General features: G+C 44.6%; 1 protein-coding gene across 1 annotated transcript; it reads left to right on the top strand.

Annotated features, from left to right (window-relative positions):
• The first annotated feature begins 44 nt into the window (after positions 1 to 44).
• On the top strand, positions 45 to 17,505 carry brinp3a.2 (bone morphogenetic protein/retinoic acid inducible neural-specific 3a, tandem duplicate 2). The gene is made up of 7 exons (XM_062555386.1): positions 45 to 241; positions 5,971 to 6,161; positions 7,497 to 7,687; positions 13,339 to 13,444; positions 14,048 to 14,284; positions 15,050 to 15,272; positions 16,016 to 17,505. Exons 1-7 carry the CDS (start codon positions 48 to 50, stop codon positions 17,130 to 17,132), a joined length of 2,259 nt encoding a protein of 752 aa, XP_062411370.1. The 5' UTR covers positions 45 to 47; the 3' UTR covers positions 17,133 to 17,505.
• The last annotated feature ends 630 nt before the right edge of the window (positions 17,506 to 18,135 follow it).

Genomic DNA, 18,135 nt, shown 5'->3' on the forward strand with positions numbered 1-18,135 from the left:
CCCTCCCTCCCCCTCCACTCCCCCCCGCCCCCGAGTGTGCCTCTCTGATGGCTCTATGGGAGTTTGTGACTGTCAGCCTGCACTGCTGGGCTGTGGCCACGGCCAGTCTGTCGGAGGAGAGGCCGGGCGGCCCCCTGGACTGGCTGCTCTCGGACAAGGGGCCCTTTCACCATTCCCAGGAGTACACCGAGTTTGTGGAGAGGAACCGCCAAGGCTTCTCCACCCGCTACAAGATATACAGGTCAGCGCTGGCGCTCCCACTCAGCTCCCTCGAAGAGAAATCATAGTCTTCAATGCATGATATTGGGCTGATACAAATATGGGAGAATTCACTTTAGATACATATTATGGGATGCGAAAGCAATTTGAAATGGATTTGTGAATAATGCATCGTTTTGGTTGACCAAACATACCGTGGCCAGATGGCATGCTCTTCATTAAAGTTACTTCAAGCTCAAAGAAAAGTGCTTCCAGTGGAATATGAAATATTTCAATTTATTCAGTCATTTTAATATTTGCTGTTCTACGCTATGCTGATAGTAAACTAGTAAAAAACAGTTGGAATCCACACGGTCCCCCCCCCCCCCACACACACACACACACACCATCACCACCACCCAACATTCTAAATATAGTTTGTACATCAGATTGTTATGTAGCATAGTCATATTATACTTCACTTGAAAGCCCGGACTCTTGGGAATCAATCCATGACAATCTTTGTCACGTAAAATATGTGTAGTGCTTTACATAGATTAATCTAACCATGTCTCGATTAATTAAAGAGAATGCCTTCCTCGCCCCTCCACCACCTTTGGTGCTTCTCCACTTTCTAGCTGCAGTGTATATCCAGATACAGCATACAGTATTGAGTCTTGAAATATTCACAGGAATCCATAGAAATTAAATAATCATGTTATTTTATCCACTATTAGTTGTGCAGATATATAGTCCATATTATACACACCAGTTGAATTGAAATAGAAATGGTAAAGATTTATAGATTCATAGTAATTATTTTTGTGTAATTATCATATTTGGTGTGGTCATTCCATATAAGAACCTCTGAAGTACAATCCATGCAAGCATGAAACTTCACAGTGTAAGCTTTCATTTGAGACCAATATTATGCGTCTACACAAAAGGGGTTCATATGCAAAAGATAACCAAAAGTCCTATGGGGAGTTTCCATAGAGCATATTACAAAACCCATGAGCATACCATGGCAAATCTAAAGTACTCATATTTTCATTGTATATTGCTCTTCATTTGCGCACAGCTTCACAAGTCTCCGTTGTGTTTCTGAGTCATATCAAATGACCTAGAGGGCCGAAACGTGGTCAGTTGAGAGATGCTTGTTATCCGGCAGAAAGAAAAAACATATCCTAGCCTCTGTAACTCTGTGTCAGTACATCACACAGTTCTTTTAATTGTTTTCCAAGAAACAACAGTGTCTCAGCTTTCCAAAGAGGTCAAGCATTTGATGATAGGCTAAACTAGGTGGGAACAGTGGCCTCTGAAACAGGTGCTGTGCACTTTCAGGTAAAAACTTGACATTGGTATTGAGAACCGTTACTCTTATTTTTAGCCTTCACAACTAGTTTCCCTCATATGGCTATGTGACAGCAGCAGGTTCTCCCCCCTCTACAGTGTGAGAGATGCAATTGTCAAGGAAGTGTCAAAGCACACGCACATAATATTGGACATAAACCATAATAATAGAGCTTTCTTTGGCACACTGTTTTGATAAGTGAACATTTTGCACCATTACAGCATTTCACATTTTGAAAAATATCTCCAGGTCTTGTTCTTGCTCTGACAAGTCAGATATGGTCATATTTGAAGAGGGCTGGAGAACAAATCATTATTTGTCAAACACCCAACATGCAGTCATGGGTCTGGCAAATTATTGCAATAAGCGACAAAGTGTCATAAATCACTTCGGTCATATCCATGGTTTCTATTGGGTAGAGCTACTGACTGGCGGTGGCTGACATGTATGGATTTCGTAGAGACATTTTATAGCTTTACTGATTTGCTCTCTGTTGAAATGCCATTGTTATATATTTATTTATGCACCCCCCCTCCCCCCCTTCCTGGCCTCACGTTACAGGGAAACATTAGAGCGTAGCCATAGCCACCGAAATTAATAGCCCTCTGATCCGTCAAAGTAATTAGTGAGGTCTTAATGCATATTACCCTGCATTATGACAGACATCTCCAGAGAGGTTACTGTCAGCGGCTTGCCTGAGCTGGGAGCTCAAAAGATTGCAGCCACCTTGATTAGTCAGTTTATGAAGTCATTATTGGAGAACGTTTTTATGGCATTGGACGTGATGCACATCTGATTGAAATACCTTTGAAATATGCAAAGATTCATTTTTTTTTTTTAAATCAATCAACATCTAAAGCAAAACACAAAACACCAGACAAACTGAAGAATGAGTTGAATTGTGTGTTATGTCTTGAAAATAACAGAGCACAACAGAGCTGTATATCTGAATAGCCAAATAAAAAAGACAAACAGGGGATCTCAAATTAACCATTGCCTGAAGCATGAAGCAGGATCACAGCGCAGGGGTAGCTCCATTGGATATCATAGTGCAAAGAGAACAAGAGACTCTGCCAAGTAGGGCTATAATGCCATTAGCATCCTATTCACTGGGCTCTCATGGTGGTACCAAACAGCATGCACGTTCGCCTGCAGTATCAGAACTCAGCGTGGAGGAGCTCAACATGAGCTTGTCTTCGCTGAGGTTTGTAGCTGGTGTGCATTTCACAGAGACAAAATAATTATGTCATGCCATGGCTGGTGCATGCTGATGTATTCTGACCATGCACCTCTTTAAATCACCCACAGTGGACATTTCAGATTCATAATATTCTTCTCTCGCTCTCTCTCTCTCTTGGTGTCAAACAGACAGCTGATCAGAAAACAATCAGCCGCCGTAATTATTCTGATCTCCTTTTGTTGTTTCTTGTTTGATTTCGGCAACAAGTGACTGTAAGGGCTGCATAGTAATTGCCTTACAGATTTGTCCCTCTTCATCAGGCAAGTCTCATACTGTGTCAATGACAAGCACAGACCTAATCCTTCCATGCCAATGTTAATTCCCTGAAATTGCTGTAAGCTCTGAAATATGGCCAGGGTGACATTTTTTTGGTCAAATTTCATCCACTCCTGTCAGTCCAGTCCCCTACCAGAAAAAAAAACATAATTCCCAAGCTATACGGACCGGTCGAGATTAAAAGTGACAATATTATTTTCGGGATGGGTTTCTCTCTACCCCCTCCTGTGCAGTTTGTGGCTTTGTTGCTCTGCTGAATTCTAATAATCGGTAATGACACAGAGAAGATGAATCAGTGTAGCAGAAGTGGTCCTTTGAGTTACAGCCGTGTGTAACAGCAGTATCTTTGTAATAGAAGTGCACCATTTCGCCTCCTTCTTTCAATTTTCCACCTTTCTCCCTTTATTGAATTTGAAAGAATTTTTAATGAGTTCTCAGAAGGAAATGGGTTTACAGTGTGTGTGGGTATGTGTATGTGTGTGTGTGTGTGTGTGTGTGGGGGGGGGGGGGTATGTGTGTATGTGTGTGTGTCTGTGTGAGAGAGAGAGTGTGTGTGTGTGTGTGTGTGTGTATGCTAGTGGCTACAGCATGAAGAATATTGGTGACACAGTGGCACATGTCCCAGTAAACATGAGGATCAGCTCCGTAGCACCACCTGCTCAAGTTGACTGTTGCCAAGGGCATTTGCCCTAGACACCGGCTCAGAAAAAATAGATCAGAACTCTTCCCTTTTTTGTACTTTCAGTCGTGCTCTGTTGCCTTAATTGTTTGTCTTTCTCTTTCTTGCATGTGTTTTTGCAGGGAATACTGTATAATGCTGCCTTTCTACAGTTGAATTGAGACATTCGCTCACCTCATTCCTTCTCTTGTCACTGTACATGATGTTTGTTTTGTTCTCCTGAAACGCATTCATACTGTAAGATCTTTTTATATCTTTTTTTTTTATTATTCATTTCAATTTCATCTTTTTTTATTTTTTTAAAAAGTTTCTTTCATCCCACAAGTTACAGATGTAAACCACTTTATGATGTAAGCTCGCTGTAGCTTGTGTAAGGGTAGCTGTTCTGGTACACGAAAAGATGCTTTGCACATAAAAATCAAAAATGATATAAATAAATAAATAAAAACCAAAAGCAGCTGCTTCTCAAGTCACATGACGAGACTGTTATGGTCCCCTGGGAACCGAGAGACAAGATTTCACATGCACATCATGAACACGACACCGAATCATAGCGTCCATCATGTTTAATAGCAAAATAAAGCTCTCCACAATCAAACCCACCGAGCAGCCATCGAACACCGCTCTCTCCCTGTCACAGAGAAAGCCACTAGGCCTTACCAGGGCTTAAGATAAGACAAGCAAGGCTTATCGTTCTCAACGGTAACTGGAGAAGAGAATGACAAAGGGGGATTTGCTCTCTCTGCCACATGGCACCATCAGGGTCTTTGATCTAGGAAGTCCTCACGCGGCAGCAGGGCGTGAAAGAAGAGAGAAAGAGAGAAAGAAAAGAGAGATATCGTAAGGGCCCTGGCCTCTCATTCGTCTGGCATCTCACGAGATTGAGATTGATCATCAGATTTCGCTCAGGAGCGCTACCTTTTTTTTTTTCCAGGAGTCCCACGGCCACGCTCACACGCCAAAACATTAGGGTTTGATTCCAGCGGATTGATTTAAATGTATTTTCCCCTATTTATGTCCGATGGCAGCTGAGACTTCTTTTGCATAATTTCTCTTAATTGTATCACTTCACACCCCTCTCCCCCTCAGCGAATTGTTGAACTCCATATGGAATTAAGGGGCCTTTTTTTTCCCCTGGAATGAATCAATCAAACATCTGGGTCGAGAGGCCCCCCTCATTACTCCTGATTTAATGTGATATATATCCTTTCAAAAGGCCAACCTAATGCCATCCATCACCACTGCAGAAGGTTGCCCAACCTACTTTGATTACTGGAGACAAGCTTCTATTTCAGTGTGTAGTGTATCATTTGGGAGTGATCAGGATAGCAGTTCAGACTTTCAGTGCCTGAACATGTCTGGCAGTGGTTAATATCATTGCACCTGTGTTTTCCTGAGCTGTGTTTGTTTGTATGGAATTGTATGTGTGTTTGTGTGTGCTCATGTGTGTGTGTGTGTGTGTGTGTGTGTGTGTGAGAGGGGGGGGGGGGGGGGGGGCTCTGTGTGTGTAGGTGAAAGCGAGAAATAGACAGACACATTTAGAAAGAGAGAAAAAAAGAGTCTTGAGAGAATGCGTAAATAAAGATGCAAAGAGAGAGAGAGAGCTAGGGAGAGAGATAGAGGGGAAGGTAGAGAATAAATGCCAACCCCACACAGAGACATTATCCTAATCTGTAGAGGCTAATTAAAAAAGAACAAACACTTATTTATTCCAATTATTTTCATATCTCCATCCTCCAGGAAAATTGTTTGCACTTTGCCAAAGGCGCACCAAATTGCTGTCATAGCACAAAGACATTAGCCCAGCATGAAGGGGTTTTACAGTACTTCTCCTACCGCGTTCATGGCGGAGGAAAAAAAAGTAAGGGTTTATTCGGCCGACTCCTTGCCATTGCATATTTTGGTAGTGATGTGTTTATTAGAGAGAGCACCTGTCAGTGGCTTGCTTTGAGGCCGCCTTCATCCTCCGAAATGGTAACCTGGTCTCAGAACTTAGGTAAAGCTAATGATCTGGGGAGGCAGCCTCCCTCTGAGGACCTTAGGCTCTTCACTACCTGCTGGGCCAGACGCTTGTGCATTGATATACTGTATATATTTATATATATAGAAAACAGATCATTAGTGACAGCCTTGTTTACTTCTCTACCATAACCTCCCCAAGATAGATAAAGAAGCGTATAAATAAATAACGCCGAGCCTATCCTCTCCTCTTCTGCCTCTCAGAGAGTTTGGACGCTGGAAAGTGAACAACCTGGCGGTGGAGCGCCGAGACTTCCTGGACTCTCCCCTGCCCCTCACCCCCGAGTTCATGCGGAACATTCGGCTCCTGGGGCGCCGACCAACCACCCAGCTAATTACGGACAATCTTATTAAGAAGTATGGAACACACTTCCTCCTGTCGGCCACGCTTGGAGGTAGGCAGCCTTTTATGTACACGCTCGCTCAAGCCCCGTGTTTAAAAGAAAGATGAATTTAATTAGTGTAATTACGCTCATGTTGACAAAAAAAAAGAGCAATAGCAACGCTTATGAGTATTTACATTTAAAACACATCGCATTATCCTTTAAATGAAGTTAGTAATGTGAATACATGTTGTTTGTGCAACAGTAATGATTTGAGTTTAGAGTTTAATGTAATACATTCAAAGTGTAGCTTCTGCCACAGCTGAGCCACGCTGTTGTTTCCTTGTTCCCGAGAACACAGATTTTTTGTTTACAGCATTGTCGGAGGGCTGGGAGGCTCCGTGGTCTCCGTTTCGGAAAAGGAGATGAGATTATTTCAGGAACAGAGCCTGGACCATGTCTGGCACGGCGACAGAATGAGCCGGCGTTCCAAAAAGCCACACTTGTCGATTACTTGACACGGCTCGCCATCTCCGAAAGGTCACGCGCAGATAATGTGAAAAGTCCACCCCGACTTATTCGACCTCCGCTCCTGCGCTGGCTGCCCGCCAGAACAGCGGCCGCCGCGGTGGTACGAGAACATGAAAATGAAGAGCCAGTAGGCCTGGGCTGGCGCCAGCTGTGGATCGGCGTGTCGGAAGTTGATAGTCTATCTGAGCCGAGCAGAACATATGGGCCTCGTGAAATAAATAATTGTGCCATAAAGGGGGAAGGCCACGCGTGCCTCTTGGCGGTTATGAACGTGGCGAGGCAGAGAAAAAAAAAAGCCCATCATATGCAACAAGAAAACAGCCACAGAGCCAACACTCGCAGGTCTGAACCTCTGAAACGTGCCCTCATGCTCAGTTAGTAACAAGACTCCCACACTGAGTTACATTATTGAAACTGATGAATAAACATGTATCGTGAATCAGCCAAAGTTCTGTGGATTTACAAACTAAGTCAAATACGTTCCAAACACTGTAGGCGGCCAAAGCCTTTTGTGATAGTTGCCATAATCCCACCTGCTACGTATCGTAGATCTAGATGTTTCAAAGCAAGAAGGGCGTGCAGTACTGTACATATGAAGTCGTGCTGCTTGCCGTCCACTGCAGGCCTCCCTGTGTTCCCAAAAAGTGAGTGATCCAGAACCTCATGCTGCGTGCCACCACTTGATTGACCTTGCCCTAATTTTGGAGGCACAGATATGCAGCGCACCGGTACAAGTTGAAAGCGCATAGAATACAATACACTGTCGAGTGCTGCATTTCTTTTTTATTATTGTTATTGTCCATGAAACTCACCCACTATAGCAGAGTTTCAGCCTTGGGTGTCTTTTGTTTGGCCGCCACTGTCTGTGTTTTGCAGGAGAGGAGGCCTTAACTATATTCGTGGACAAAAGGAAGCTGAGCAAGAAAGCCGAGCTGAGCGACTTCTCCAGCAACGGCACGGCCGTCACTCTGGAGACCCTCCACCAGCTGGCTGCCTCCTACTTCATCGACAGAGAGAGCACGCTGCGCAAGCTGCACCACATCCAGATCGCCTCCACTGCCATCAAGGTACACACTGCCTGGAAAAGTAGCAGTGGGAGTGAGCAGTCAACTGACTTTATGAGGTTTTGATTACAGTAGCTCCTGCCAGAGCAACTGAGCTAACCTTAAGACACGAGATACAAGCACAGATTACAGATTGTGCAGATTGCTGTGGCGTGTTGACTATTTGCCATATGCTGTGTTTTTCTCAATACTCGCAGTGTTTTCACATTGGTGGTATCAAGATTTGTTTGAAGATGCACTTTTTTCCATGACAAAATCGCCTCATGGCTTGAGTGTAACTTCAGACCATTTTGAGACCTGAATTCTATCTGACCTTGCCCCCTCTTGATACACTGTTCACTTGCCTCTGGTTGCTGCAGCTGACACGCTAGCTTGTTTGCCTACGTTTTTATGAACGGCCATGACAGCTTCCCACTGAGCAAAAACTGGTCCAAAATATGTCCAGAAGACGTGGTCGCCGAACTCCAGAAGACGTCTTCAGAGTAGCCAGAAGACGTATTTCCTGGACGTTGAATAGATGTGTTGTTCTGGGTGTGATATAGGCGTCGCTTGAAGACGTCTGAAAGACTTAATTAGACATCCAGAAGACGTCCTTAGAGTAGCCAGAATGGCAGAACCTCTATTTGATGTCCCGAATGGGGTCAGGCTGGACTATTGTCCCAGTGTCATTTATCAACTCATTTTGACTGTAAAATAGACGTCCAGATCACAGCCTGGACAGACCACTGTTTTTTGGACGTCCATAGAGGTTGCTTGCTCAGTGGGTTGTTTCACTCATTTTATGTCTTGTAAAACATAGCAAATATCATACACATTACCAGGTTAAAGTGTTGATTTTTCCTGGAAGGTGGTCTTTAAGGGTGCTTTGAAGGTGATTTTCCTTTTGATGGTAAATAGGCTTGGTTGTTGATTGTCCACCGTAAGCCTTTTTCCTCCGACAGAAGTGGCTTTGTTTCCTTTCGCTAACATTTTTGAACCGTTTGGAGCATTTCGACCAAATAAAAAAAATGGTTCGGTTCTGGTTCACTAGATAACACCAAGGATCAAAGAATTCTGAACAAAATTGGTTCAAGAATGCATTCTCTGTTGGTCGATAAACACCCTGTGAGAAATCTCCTAAATATAGCACTTGGAATTTAACACCTCTCCTGTGAATATATGAACTAAGTGGTAGCAATATGCTTCATAGAGCACACATTCACACTACTATGGTCAAAGCAAATGCAAGCCAAATGAAAACTATGATACAATAATTAATTGTATTTTTAATGTGTGCATATTCATGCCAATCAAAATGACTGAAGTGCACTGTGTGTGTAGCCTACGCCCGCTCTGATTTATTCCTCTCTTCTCGAGAATAGTAAAGATTCACTAATGAGCATTACAAAAGCACATACATTCATGCACAGTGTACTTTACTTCCATTAATGAGCACTAAGCTAAACACTTATAGAGCTGCTTGTAAGATAATGAAAATTCTATATGTTTCAGAACATTGGCAACAGGTTCAACAGGTTGATATTACAATTCACTGTATGTTTGCAGTATACTTGACTTTCAAGGCTGTTTTCAATGCTATACATGTAGGAATGACACTGCCCATATTTATTTTTTTATACTGTTAAGTGATTCTGATATTTGGACCTAGCCTAGAAGATTCATTATGTATTCTTACAGTCTTGTGAGTGGTCACATATGAAACACACACATTAAATTGACAAATATTCCAGTCACCTCCATGTGCACTTGTGACATTACCTTTTTTGAGGAAAAAAGAATGCAATATCCATTCAGTGCAGACTTGACATTTGAATTACTGTGTCAAAGCATATTCCAGTAATGACACCTTTTTTTTTACCAGGAAATCGTTCCGAGCATTTTAGAATATCCTCCAGAAGACTGCATAATGCTGTCTTACTTTTTTTAGTGTGCTGTCCTCATTCGCACTGGCTCTTTGTTCTTTCCCTTTGCCCGTATTCTGAGAGAGCTGTTTCCTCTGTTGCACAACTGTTTTGGAGGTTAGACATTTTTATTACCACTTAGAGGGCACTTCTCAGGTAGCGCACTAGTGTTTGTCTGAGACTCGGCCGGGGTGATTCTTTTGTGAGGAGGAGAGAGGGCTTTCATGTGCGACGCCTCTTTCTTGAGTGGCAGGTGCAGCCACCGAGGCGAAGAGGTTCGGCTCTATCAGCGGAGGAGAATGAATCGGAGAGGTGGGAGAGAGAAGACGCGGCGAAGGATTCTTCAACACATGCATCATTTCCACGGGGCGTTGACCCACACTCGTGGGACAGGCAGGACTAAGCGTTCTGCCGTGTGGATTTCAAATTGAATGGGGTCGGGAGTGAGGGAGGGCTGGAGGGGGGTGGGGAGTGGAGCGAGGGCTGGAAGGGGGTGGGGGTGGAGGGGAGGTGGAGGGGAGGAGGGGTGGGCGTGGGGGTTGGTGGGGACTGAGGCGATACTCTCTCCCGCAGGGTTCTACGGAGGGGAAATTTAGCAACTCATTTTGGGGAGGAAAAGCCTGTTAGCGGGCTGGTGTGTTGAGACTCTGCTGTGGCAAATCAGAGCCTGCTAAGAGTCCGTCGTGCGTCCCGGTAGCTTGGCTATGCTTAGGTTGTTTATCTAACACATAATAGCTCAAGCTGTGTCTGAGCGGCAGGGATGATTTTTGTTCTGATTTGACAATTTCCCGACTAAATCATTGATAGTGGCAAACCTCCCGTCTCCCGACTACCACCCACCGGAATGTGTAGTGACAGGAAGAAAGTGTGATGAAAACTTCTTAACAGCTCCCCCACCCCCCCATGTCTACCCTGCGCACCTTTGTTCCTGTTATTTTGCCTTCCTGTACCAAATTTCATCTTCAGACGGCAAATGGCTATAGACCTCCTGCTTATTTCCTTCCCCAGAGTGAATATAAATGAACGGGTGTAGCATTGGTTGTTTTATGTCAGCCCTGTCTGTGTTCTGTATGGCGTGTGAGTGCAGACTGTAAGCACTTTATCCGAAGCCACCAAAAAGCATTTGGCCACATGAATGTTGGAGAGCCATAATCTGCCATTTGTGTACGGCAGTCAAAGGAAGGACATCTGTTTTTTCTTTTTTTTTTTTACAAAATAATGCAGTGCGGCCCTCCACTTCTTCATCAGTCATATGCCATGGGGCTGTCATATGGCATATCTGACAATAATAACACTTATAGATTTTAGATGGCAAATATTTGGAGGGGCCATGTTCAGTTACATCAGTTTGCCATGGCTTGGCTGGCACAGTCCAGAGGGTTAGCACTTCAGTCAGTGTCTCTGGTGTGCAATTGTCTTTGAGGCTTTGTGTCTCAGTGTCTCACCCCCGGGCAAACCCCAATCAGTCAGTCGAGTGCCTACGATGGCTGGATGTCAAGCAGCAGAAATGTCCTATCCCCTTGCTATATGCTACAAGGACACTTTTGCACACTGAAATTCAAACTACTGAGCATTTTCACGTCTGATTAAGGAGATAGTCACAAGCATGAGTGAGTGTCATTGCATGTGTCTCGTGTTGAATATAGCATGAGAAAGCCAGGGATATTGCTCTAATTCTGTGCTATAATGGATTTGCTTCACCATCGCCAGAAGCTAGAGAATATAATATATATATTTTGATACTTTAAATAGATAGGTAGGCCATTGGTTATATATGGCCATTGTAGGCTTGATGCCATTTTCTTCATTGGATGTTTCCTAGTGAGAACACATTTCTTCAACCTTCTAGTGGATTGTCCCTGTCCAAGTTGTCCAGTAAAGGTCAAATATAGATGTTCCAACAAATCTTGGTCTCTCAGTGTGTGCTGTACGCAGGCCTCCAACGTGGAGATGGAGAGGTGTGTGGGGGCAGAGCAGTGTGTGCAGGCAAGTGTATCCTCATTCCTATCGCTCCACTGTTGGATGGACAGGTGATGGACTGGCAGTGGCCAACGCCGTCGCGCCTTATCTCTCTCGCTCCGGCTGACAAAAATGTTCTGACAGGCCTGAATCTGAGAGTATCTCTCCGAAATGATGAAGGTGTTCCAGCCGCACGAGAAAATGGAGAAACGGGAATCAATTAGATGCGTTCTACCAGCTCACAGAGCAAAGAAACAGTGTCTCCTATTTCAGATGCATGGGGCGGCGGTGGTGTTGGTGGTGGTGGTGGTGGGGGTGGGTAAAAAAAAGTAGAGGTCTCACCGAAATGGTTCTCAGGAAAGGTCAATGGAGATGTTTCCGTCAATATGGCAATGAAGAAAATCTTGGCCATTATTAAATTTCAGCGCGTCAGCTGCAGAGTATCTGAGGGGGCAGTGAAGTACAGCAGAAGTGGCTCTTTTTCTCTCAGTGGGTGGAACAGAATTTCTCTAACAAGAAATCTAATCAATTAAGTGGCGGCGGTGGGAGGAACAAAGGTTTAAAGAAATGCACAGCGCACGCTGATCCCTACTTAGTCTCCGCCGTGATTCACAGTCTATTCAGACATCGTGGCGATTAACCGTATAGTTATTCAACAGTTGGATCCAGTCAAACTAATTATTAATTTCTGATCGAACTAGGGCCACTCCATGACGGGCGGTGATATCTCAAAACATCCCCTCTCAGACACTTTACCACTAGTAGAAATCACTCAGCATTTTGCATTGAATTGTCAGACGTGAGCGTTGCAGTCTTTCAAATTGAGAGAGCAACGATTTCATTATGTCACATTTGAGAGTTATTGAGTGAGACGATAAGTGAATGGAGTTGGGTGAACGTTCAGATGCAGCAAATGTATACAGATGATGGCGCGCATATAGCTTCTCTCACTCAACTGAGCTGCAGGGGAACATTTCCCATTGCTTGACAGCGATAAGACTGCACCAAGGCTGTTGCTTGTACTGTAGGCTGCAAGAATGAAAATGAACAGTTTTCAATTTGAATGTAAATTTGATTGGTGGCAAGTGGAACTATTGTATGAAAAACAATGAGCGTGATCATGGCATTGGTAAAGGATATGACCTCGGCTGTGGTTACCTGTAGCACTTGACCTCCGACCCTCTGCCTACAGCCAAACCACAGCCGTGGGTATATCATTTACTAGCCCCAATCTCGCTTGTGCCATATTGCTAAAAGGAACAGCTCAGCTACATTGTACAGCTAGACAAAGGGGTGACTCAGAGGGATAGGGGTGTGTTTGTGTATGTGCGTGTGTGTGTGGGGGAGAGAGGGGGGTGCATTGCCAATGTTTAGTGTGAGTGTATTTGTGTAGGAAGAACTTAAACAGAATGAATGAGGCGCAGAACTGTAGGAAGAACTGTGAAAGAATGAAAGAGTGGGGAGAAAAGAGCAAAACAAAGCACGGAGAGGGATGAAGAGAGGATAGGGAGCTATAGATACAGACGCTGCAGCAAGAAAAAAACATACACGCTTTTGTGATGCAGTATTAATACATACCATAGGATATATCCACACTTTAGATATTTTATATATGGAATGGTTAGATGGTTAGATAGATATTATTCTCCATGAAAGTGAACATAATTAATTCATCTGTTTTTAAAAATGAATTGTGCGCACATAAATGTGTTTGTAATGCTTTCTTATGCCTTGTAATGCCTTTTAAATATATTGGGGGGGAAAACAACACATGGTCTGTCTGTTGTTGCCTAGGTAACTGAGACCAGAACCGGTCCTCTTGGATGCAGTAACTATGACAACCTTGATTCAGTGAGCTCTGTGTTGGTTCAAAGTCCGGAAAACAAAGTCTACTTACAAGGTATGTTTACACGTTATTACCATTTTTTCCTTTTATTGCAAACGTTGGGAACATTGCTATGTGCACCATGGTATATAGTGGCACAGGCTTGCGGGCGATCTCACAGCTGTCAGGCTATTATGGCGCACCCTGTATGGCTGGTCCAGCAGATGGTTGTTTTCCTGGACGGCGAGCGGTGCTGGCTGGCTGCAGTCATAGCGAAGCAGAAGAGAGCAAGGGGGGCCAAATCCAATAAATGTAAATTAACAAATGGTCTGTGGGATGTAATGTGATGAGATGACGGAGTATAGCCGCGCCAGCGGTGGCAACGCATAACTCTGATAGGTGTTGTTAACTACCACTGGTGCGTTAATTGGAAACTAAACTATTGGCCATTTTCCTGATTGCTTTGCCTTAAACACCTTCGGGGCCTTGTTTTACACTCTTCAGCTGTCACTCCACGGCTATTTCTGTGTCCAGCCAGGCATGTGCTGTCACTTAAAATGAAGAACTTTAACAAGTTTATACTAGAGATTATTCTGCAGCTTAATTTTGCAAGTGTTCATTTATAGAGCCTGCTAATCTAGCACTTAAAAGCATACTTTATTGTGTCTTAAATTACAGGGCTCCAGATCATTTTACCAGACTACCTTAGAGACGTATTTGTCCAGGCTGCGCTGAGTTACATTGCCTGTAATGGCGAAGGAGGGTTTGTCTGCAAGGACAACGACTGCTGGTGTGAGTGTGACACGAAGTTCCCAGAATGCAACTGCCCATACATGGACATTCAAGCCATGGAGGAGAGCCTGCAGCGGGTCTCAGAGTCGTGGGCAAGCCTCTACAAAGAGTTTGAGGACTCAGGTAATGGCCAAATATGAAAGGAGTAAAAAAAAAATGATTGTGTGCGGATGGATAATTAATACATATTATTGGCACTGGACCATTTTATCATCTAATTTCTGTGATAAATTCCGTGAACATTAACAACTTTTAGCAACCTCCAAATGCTTGGCACGCTGTCAGCTCTCTGCAAATCAAGGCCCTGACGGGTTTGGATTGAACCAAAAAAAAAAAGTCAACACAGGTAGTTTACAGTATGCCCAGAAAGATTAATTACCCATAAAATGACTTTATTGCCACTCCAGCATTTCTCATCATCATAGTTACCGCCGTAATGGAATATGAACAAGGATTTTTAATACAACATTTAGGTATTATTGCCAGTTAAGGTCACCCCGTGTGACAAAATATTGCTGAGTTGAAATGAATATAGCTGGATTTTCTTGCCGTTGAGGTTCCAAAAGGGGAACATTTTTGGGAGACTTTTATTTTTTTTCGGTTTATGTTGTGAAAGCACTAAAGTGTGCCGAGTTAGACGGAGAAATGTGTCCTTCTGAGAGGGATATAAAGACATTCAATGTCCTGCTCAGTCAGCAGAAGACAAGCGCTGGACCCGAGAAAGCATAAAAATATTTACAAGGAAACGATCCTCTTCTTGGCTTCTCGGGTTTTCCTTGGCAGTACAAAAAGTATCACAAAAAAGTGTCTTTCTCTTGTTTAGATGTATTGTCATGTCTGCCTGCTGTATACTAAAGCACTTGTCTCTCTCTTTGCAAATAAAAATAGACGAATTCAAGACGTTTCTGACGAGGCTGCCCCAGAACTTCTTCCTGAACACGTCGACGATCCAGCACTTGTGGTCGCTGGATGCCGGCTTTCAGCGTCGCTACGAGCAGCTAGAAAACAGCATGAGAGCCCTTTTTAAGAGAGCACAGAGGGTTGTGTACAAGCTCTTCAGCCTGAGCAAAAGGTGTCAAAAGCAGCCTCACATCTACTTACCACGCGAGAGGTACGGTCACATCTCCATTCCCGTCTCCCCTGCACCCTGGTCTTCAGCCTGATCATTAATGACCGATGAGATAATAACCATAGTTTATTCCCCTTGACTTATTCATGAGGTGATTATCGGGCTTTTTGGCGACGCTCAAAATGCAGCAGCCTATCCCTCAGACATTTCCCCAGCAGGCCCGGATGGGCTCTGTCTGCCTTCAAGTAACACAGAGCACTTAAAAGACTACTCGTTATCCCACTTGTCGAAGCTTTCACATAAATGAACAGGGTGTGTTGTGGAAGTGATTTTAGTTCCTGGAGCTTGTGATGTCTGTTTTTTTTATGTTATGTGCTTTGTTTGCTTCAAACAATTACCGTGAGAAAAAAATGCCCCAGACAATGAGTGCCTTGCTTTAACCCTGAAACACACAAATGAACACCTCCCAGTCTGTCAGCTTTGCTCAAAAGATCCATCTTTGCTCCTAATTATGTGGGCTGTGTTCCGGGAATTTTAAGAATTGCAGAAGTGAAAATAAAGGCATTCAACACTCTAATAAGATAAATGAGAGGCTGCCGCTACCGCGGTCTCTCTAATTAACATGCGAGTTATGTCTTTGTAAAACACGCAAATAATCATAATATTTATCATACGTTTTGGCAAATGTATGATTGCGATCACCTTCCCGGCGGCAAGAAACAAGCGTATCAAATGAGCGGTCGGTAATAGATGTGTGTCCTCTCTCTCGTTTGTTCCTCTAACAGGCCACAGGCTTACTGGCTCAACTATTTCCAGTCCCTGCTCTACTGTTCCGAGAACAACCAGCTGGGCTCCTTCTCCGAGGAGCTGCACACGTGCATCTGCGCCTACGAGCACACGTCCTGCCAGGTGCCCACGCCGTGCTCCATCGGCGAGGCGGGCGCCTGCGCCTCCTGCGCCAGCGACAACCACACGCGCTGCGGGAGCTGCAACGCGGGCTACATGCTCGGCCAGGGCGCCTGCCGGCCCATGGTGGCCGACTCCACGGAGAACTACCTGGGCTTCGAGACGGACCTCCAGGACCTGGAGCTGCGCTACCTGCTGCAGCGCTCGGACCGGCGCCTGGAGGTGCACGCCATCTTCATCAGCAACGACATGCGCCTCAACAACTGGTTCGACCCGTCGTGGAGGAAGAGGATGCTGCTGACGCTGAAGAGCAACAAGTACAAGTCCAACATGGTGCACATGCTGCTGGGCATCTCCCTGCAGATCTGCCTGACCAAGAACAGCACCCTGGAGCCGGCGCTCACCCTCTACATCAACCCGTTTGGCGGGAGCCACTCGGAGAGTTGGTACATCCCGGTGAGCGAGAACAGCTTTCCAGACTGGCAGTCTACTAAGCTGGACCTGCCCTTGGAGTGCTTTAACTGGACCTTAACACTGGGGAACAGGTGGAAGACCTTTTTTGAGACCATCCACATATACTTGCGGAGCCGCATTAAGGCCGTGGGTCCAGGGGTGAATGACAGCACATATTACGAGCCCCTGGAGATGGTGGACCCGTCCAGGAACCTGGGCTACATGAAGATCAACAGCATCCAGGTGTTCGGCTACAGCATGCATTTTGACCCGGAAGCCATTCGCGACCTCATCCTGCAGCTGGACTACCCGTACACGCAGGGCTCGCAGGACTCGGCCCTGCTGCAGCTGCTGGAGATCCGGGACCGGGTCAACCGGCTCTCGCCGCCGGGCCAGCAGCGCCTGGACCTGTTCTCCTGCCTGCTGCGCCACCGGCTCAAACTGACAGCCAGTGAAGTGGTGCGGATCCATACCTCGCTCCAGGCCTTCAGCACTCGACTGCCCAACTCCCTCGATTACGAGACAACAAAACTTTGCAGTTAAGGGACAAACACCGGTTCCAGAGGAGTTCAGAAATGAAAGTACCGCGGACACACGGAGAGGGCAGGAGTAAAACCCGACTCAGAATGAAACATTTATTTTACTGTTTGGGTTTGAGAGAAGCCCTGGTCACATGTGGCAAGTGTAAATGGTACCCTAGCCAATAAAAAGTAAATTTACAACTCAAATTCTGACATACAGTACATCATGTCATGTCCTTATATCATCCTGTTGAAGCGTAACAACTCATTTCTACTATGGACAATTCTGAAGTTGACCTCATGAGAGGCGCTCTTAAAAAATGTGTATGTTTGTTTGTAACTTTTATATGCATTCCTTTGCTTCAGTGACCGTGCACTTTCCATGGAGAGATAAAGTAGTGTAAGTATGTTTTGTACATATATTGTTATTAAAATATCATGGAATAACACACTGTAATAGCCTTGTATTACTGCTTACACATAGCCAGTTAAGAAAAATGCAACCCAGGATTACACAAGCGACTGCCTGATAGGCCTATCTTTCCAAGGTAAGTAAACTATAAAATATCCTGTATGAGATCAAAAATTGCACTATCTATAGCAGGGGTTCTCAATGTTTTTGGTTCCAAGGACCCCTTTTAGGGGATAAAATTTTCCGAGGACCCCCTTATAACTGTAACAGTTAACCATTTGTATTCTCTGAAGTTGTGGCCGGGTCCACTATCCCAAGTTAATGTGGGTAGGACCAAATAGACACAATTTGCTTGTTTTATGGGTGAAAAGAGCATCATCTTTTTAAAATGTTAACTTTATAATTTCAAGCAAATTATTTCGCGGACCCCTTGGCTATGGGTCACGGACCCCAAGGGGTTCCCGGACCCCACTTTGAGAACCACTGATCTATAGAATGGGAAAGGAATCCGGAACCTTGTAGTTATGGTTATGGTTATGGTTATGGTTATGGTTATGGTTATGGTTATTTAGCAGACGCCTTTGTCCAAAGCGACATACAAATAAATAACAAT

Source organism: Sardina pilchardus, chromosome 15, assembly GCF_963854185.1.
Source record: "Sardina pilchardus chromosome 15, fSarPil1.1, whole genome shotgun sequence".
Classification (NCBI taxonomy): Eukaryota; Metazoa; Chordata; class Actinopteri; order Clupeiformes; family Clupeidae; genus Sardina; species Sardina pilchardus.

Coding starts and splice junctions, on each gene's coding strand:
- brinp3a.2 (XM_062555386.1), top strand. CDS start 48: ATGGCTCTATGGGAGTTTGTGACTGTCAGCCTGCACTGCTGGGCTGTG. Junction 14,285..15,049: donor CAAAGAGTTTGAGGACTCAG/GTAATGGCCAAA, acceptor AAATAAAAATAG/ACGAATTCAAGACGTTTCTG. Junction 15,273..16,015: donor ATCTACTTACCACGCGAGAG/GTACGGTCACAT, acceptor TTCCTCTAACAG/GCCACAGGCTTACTGGCTCA.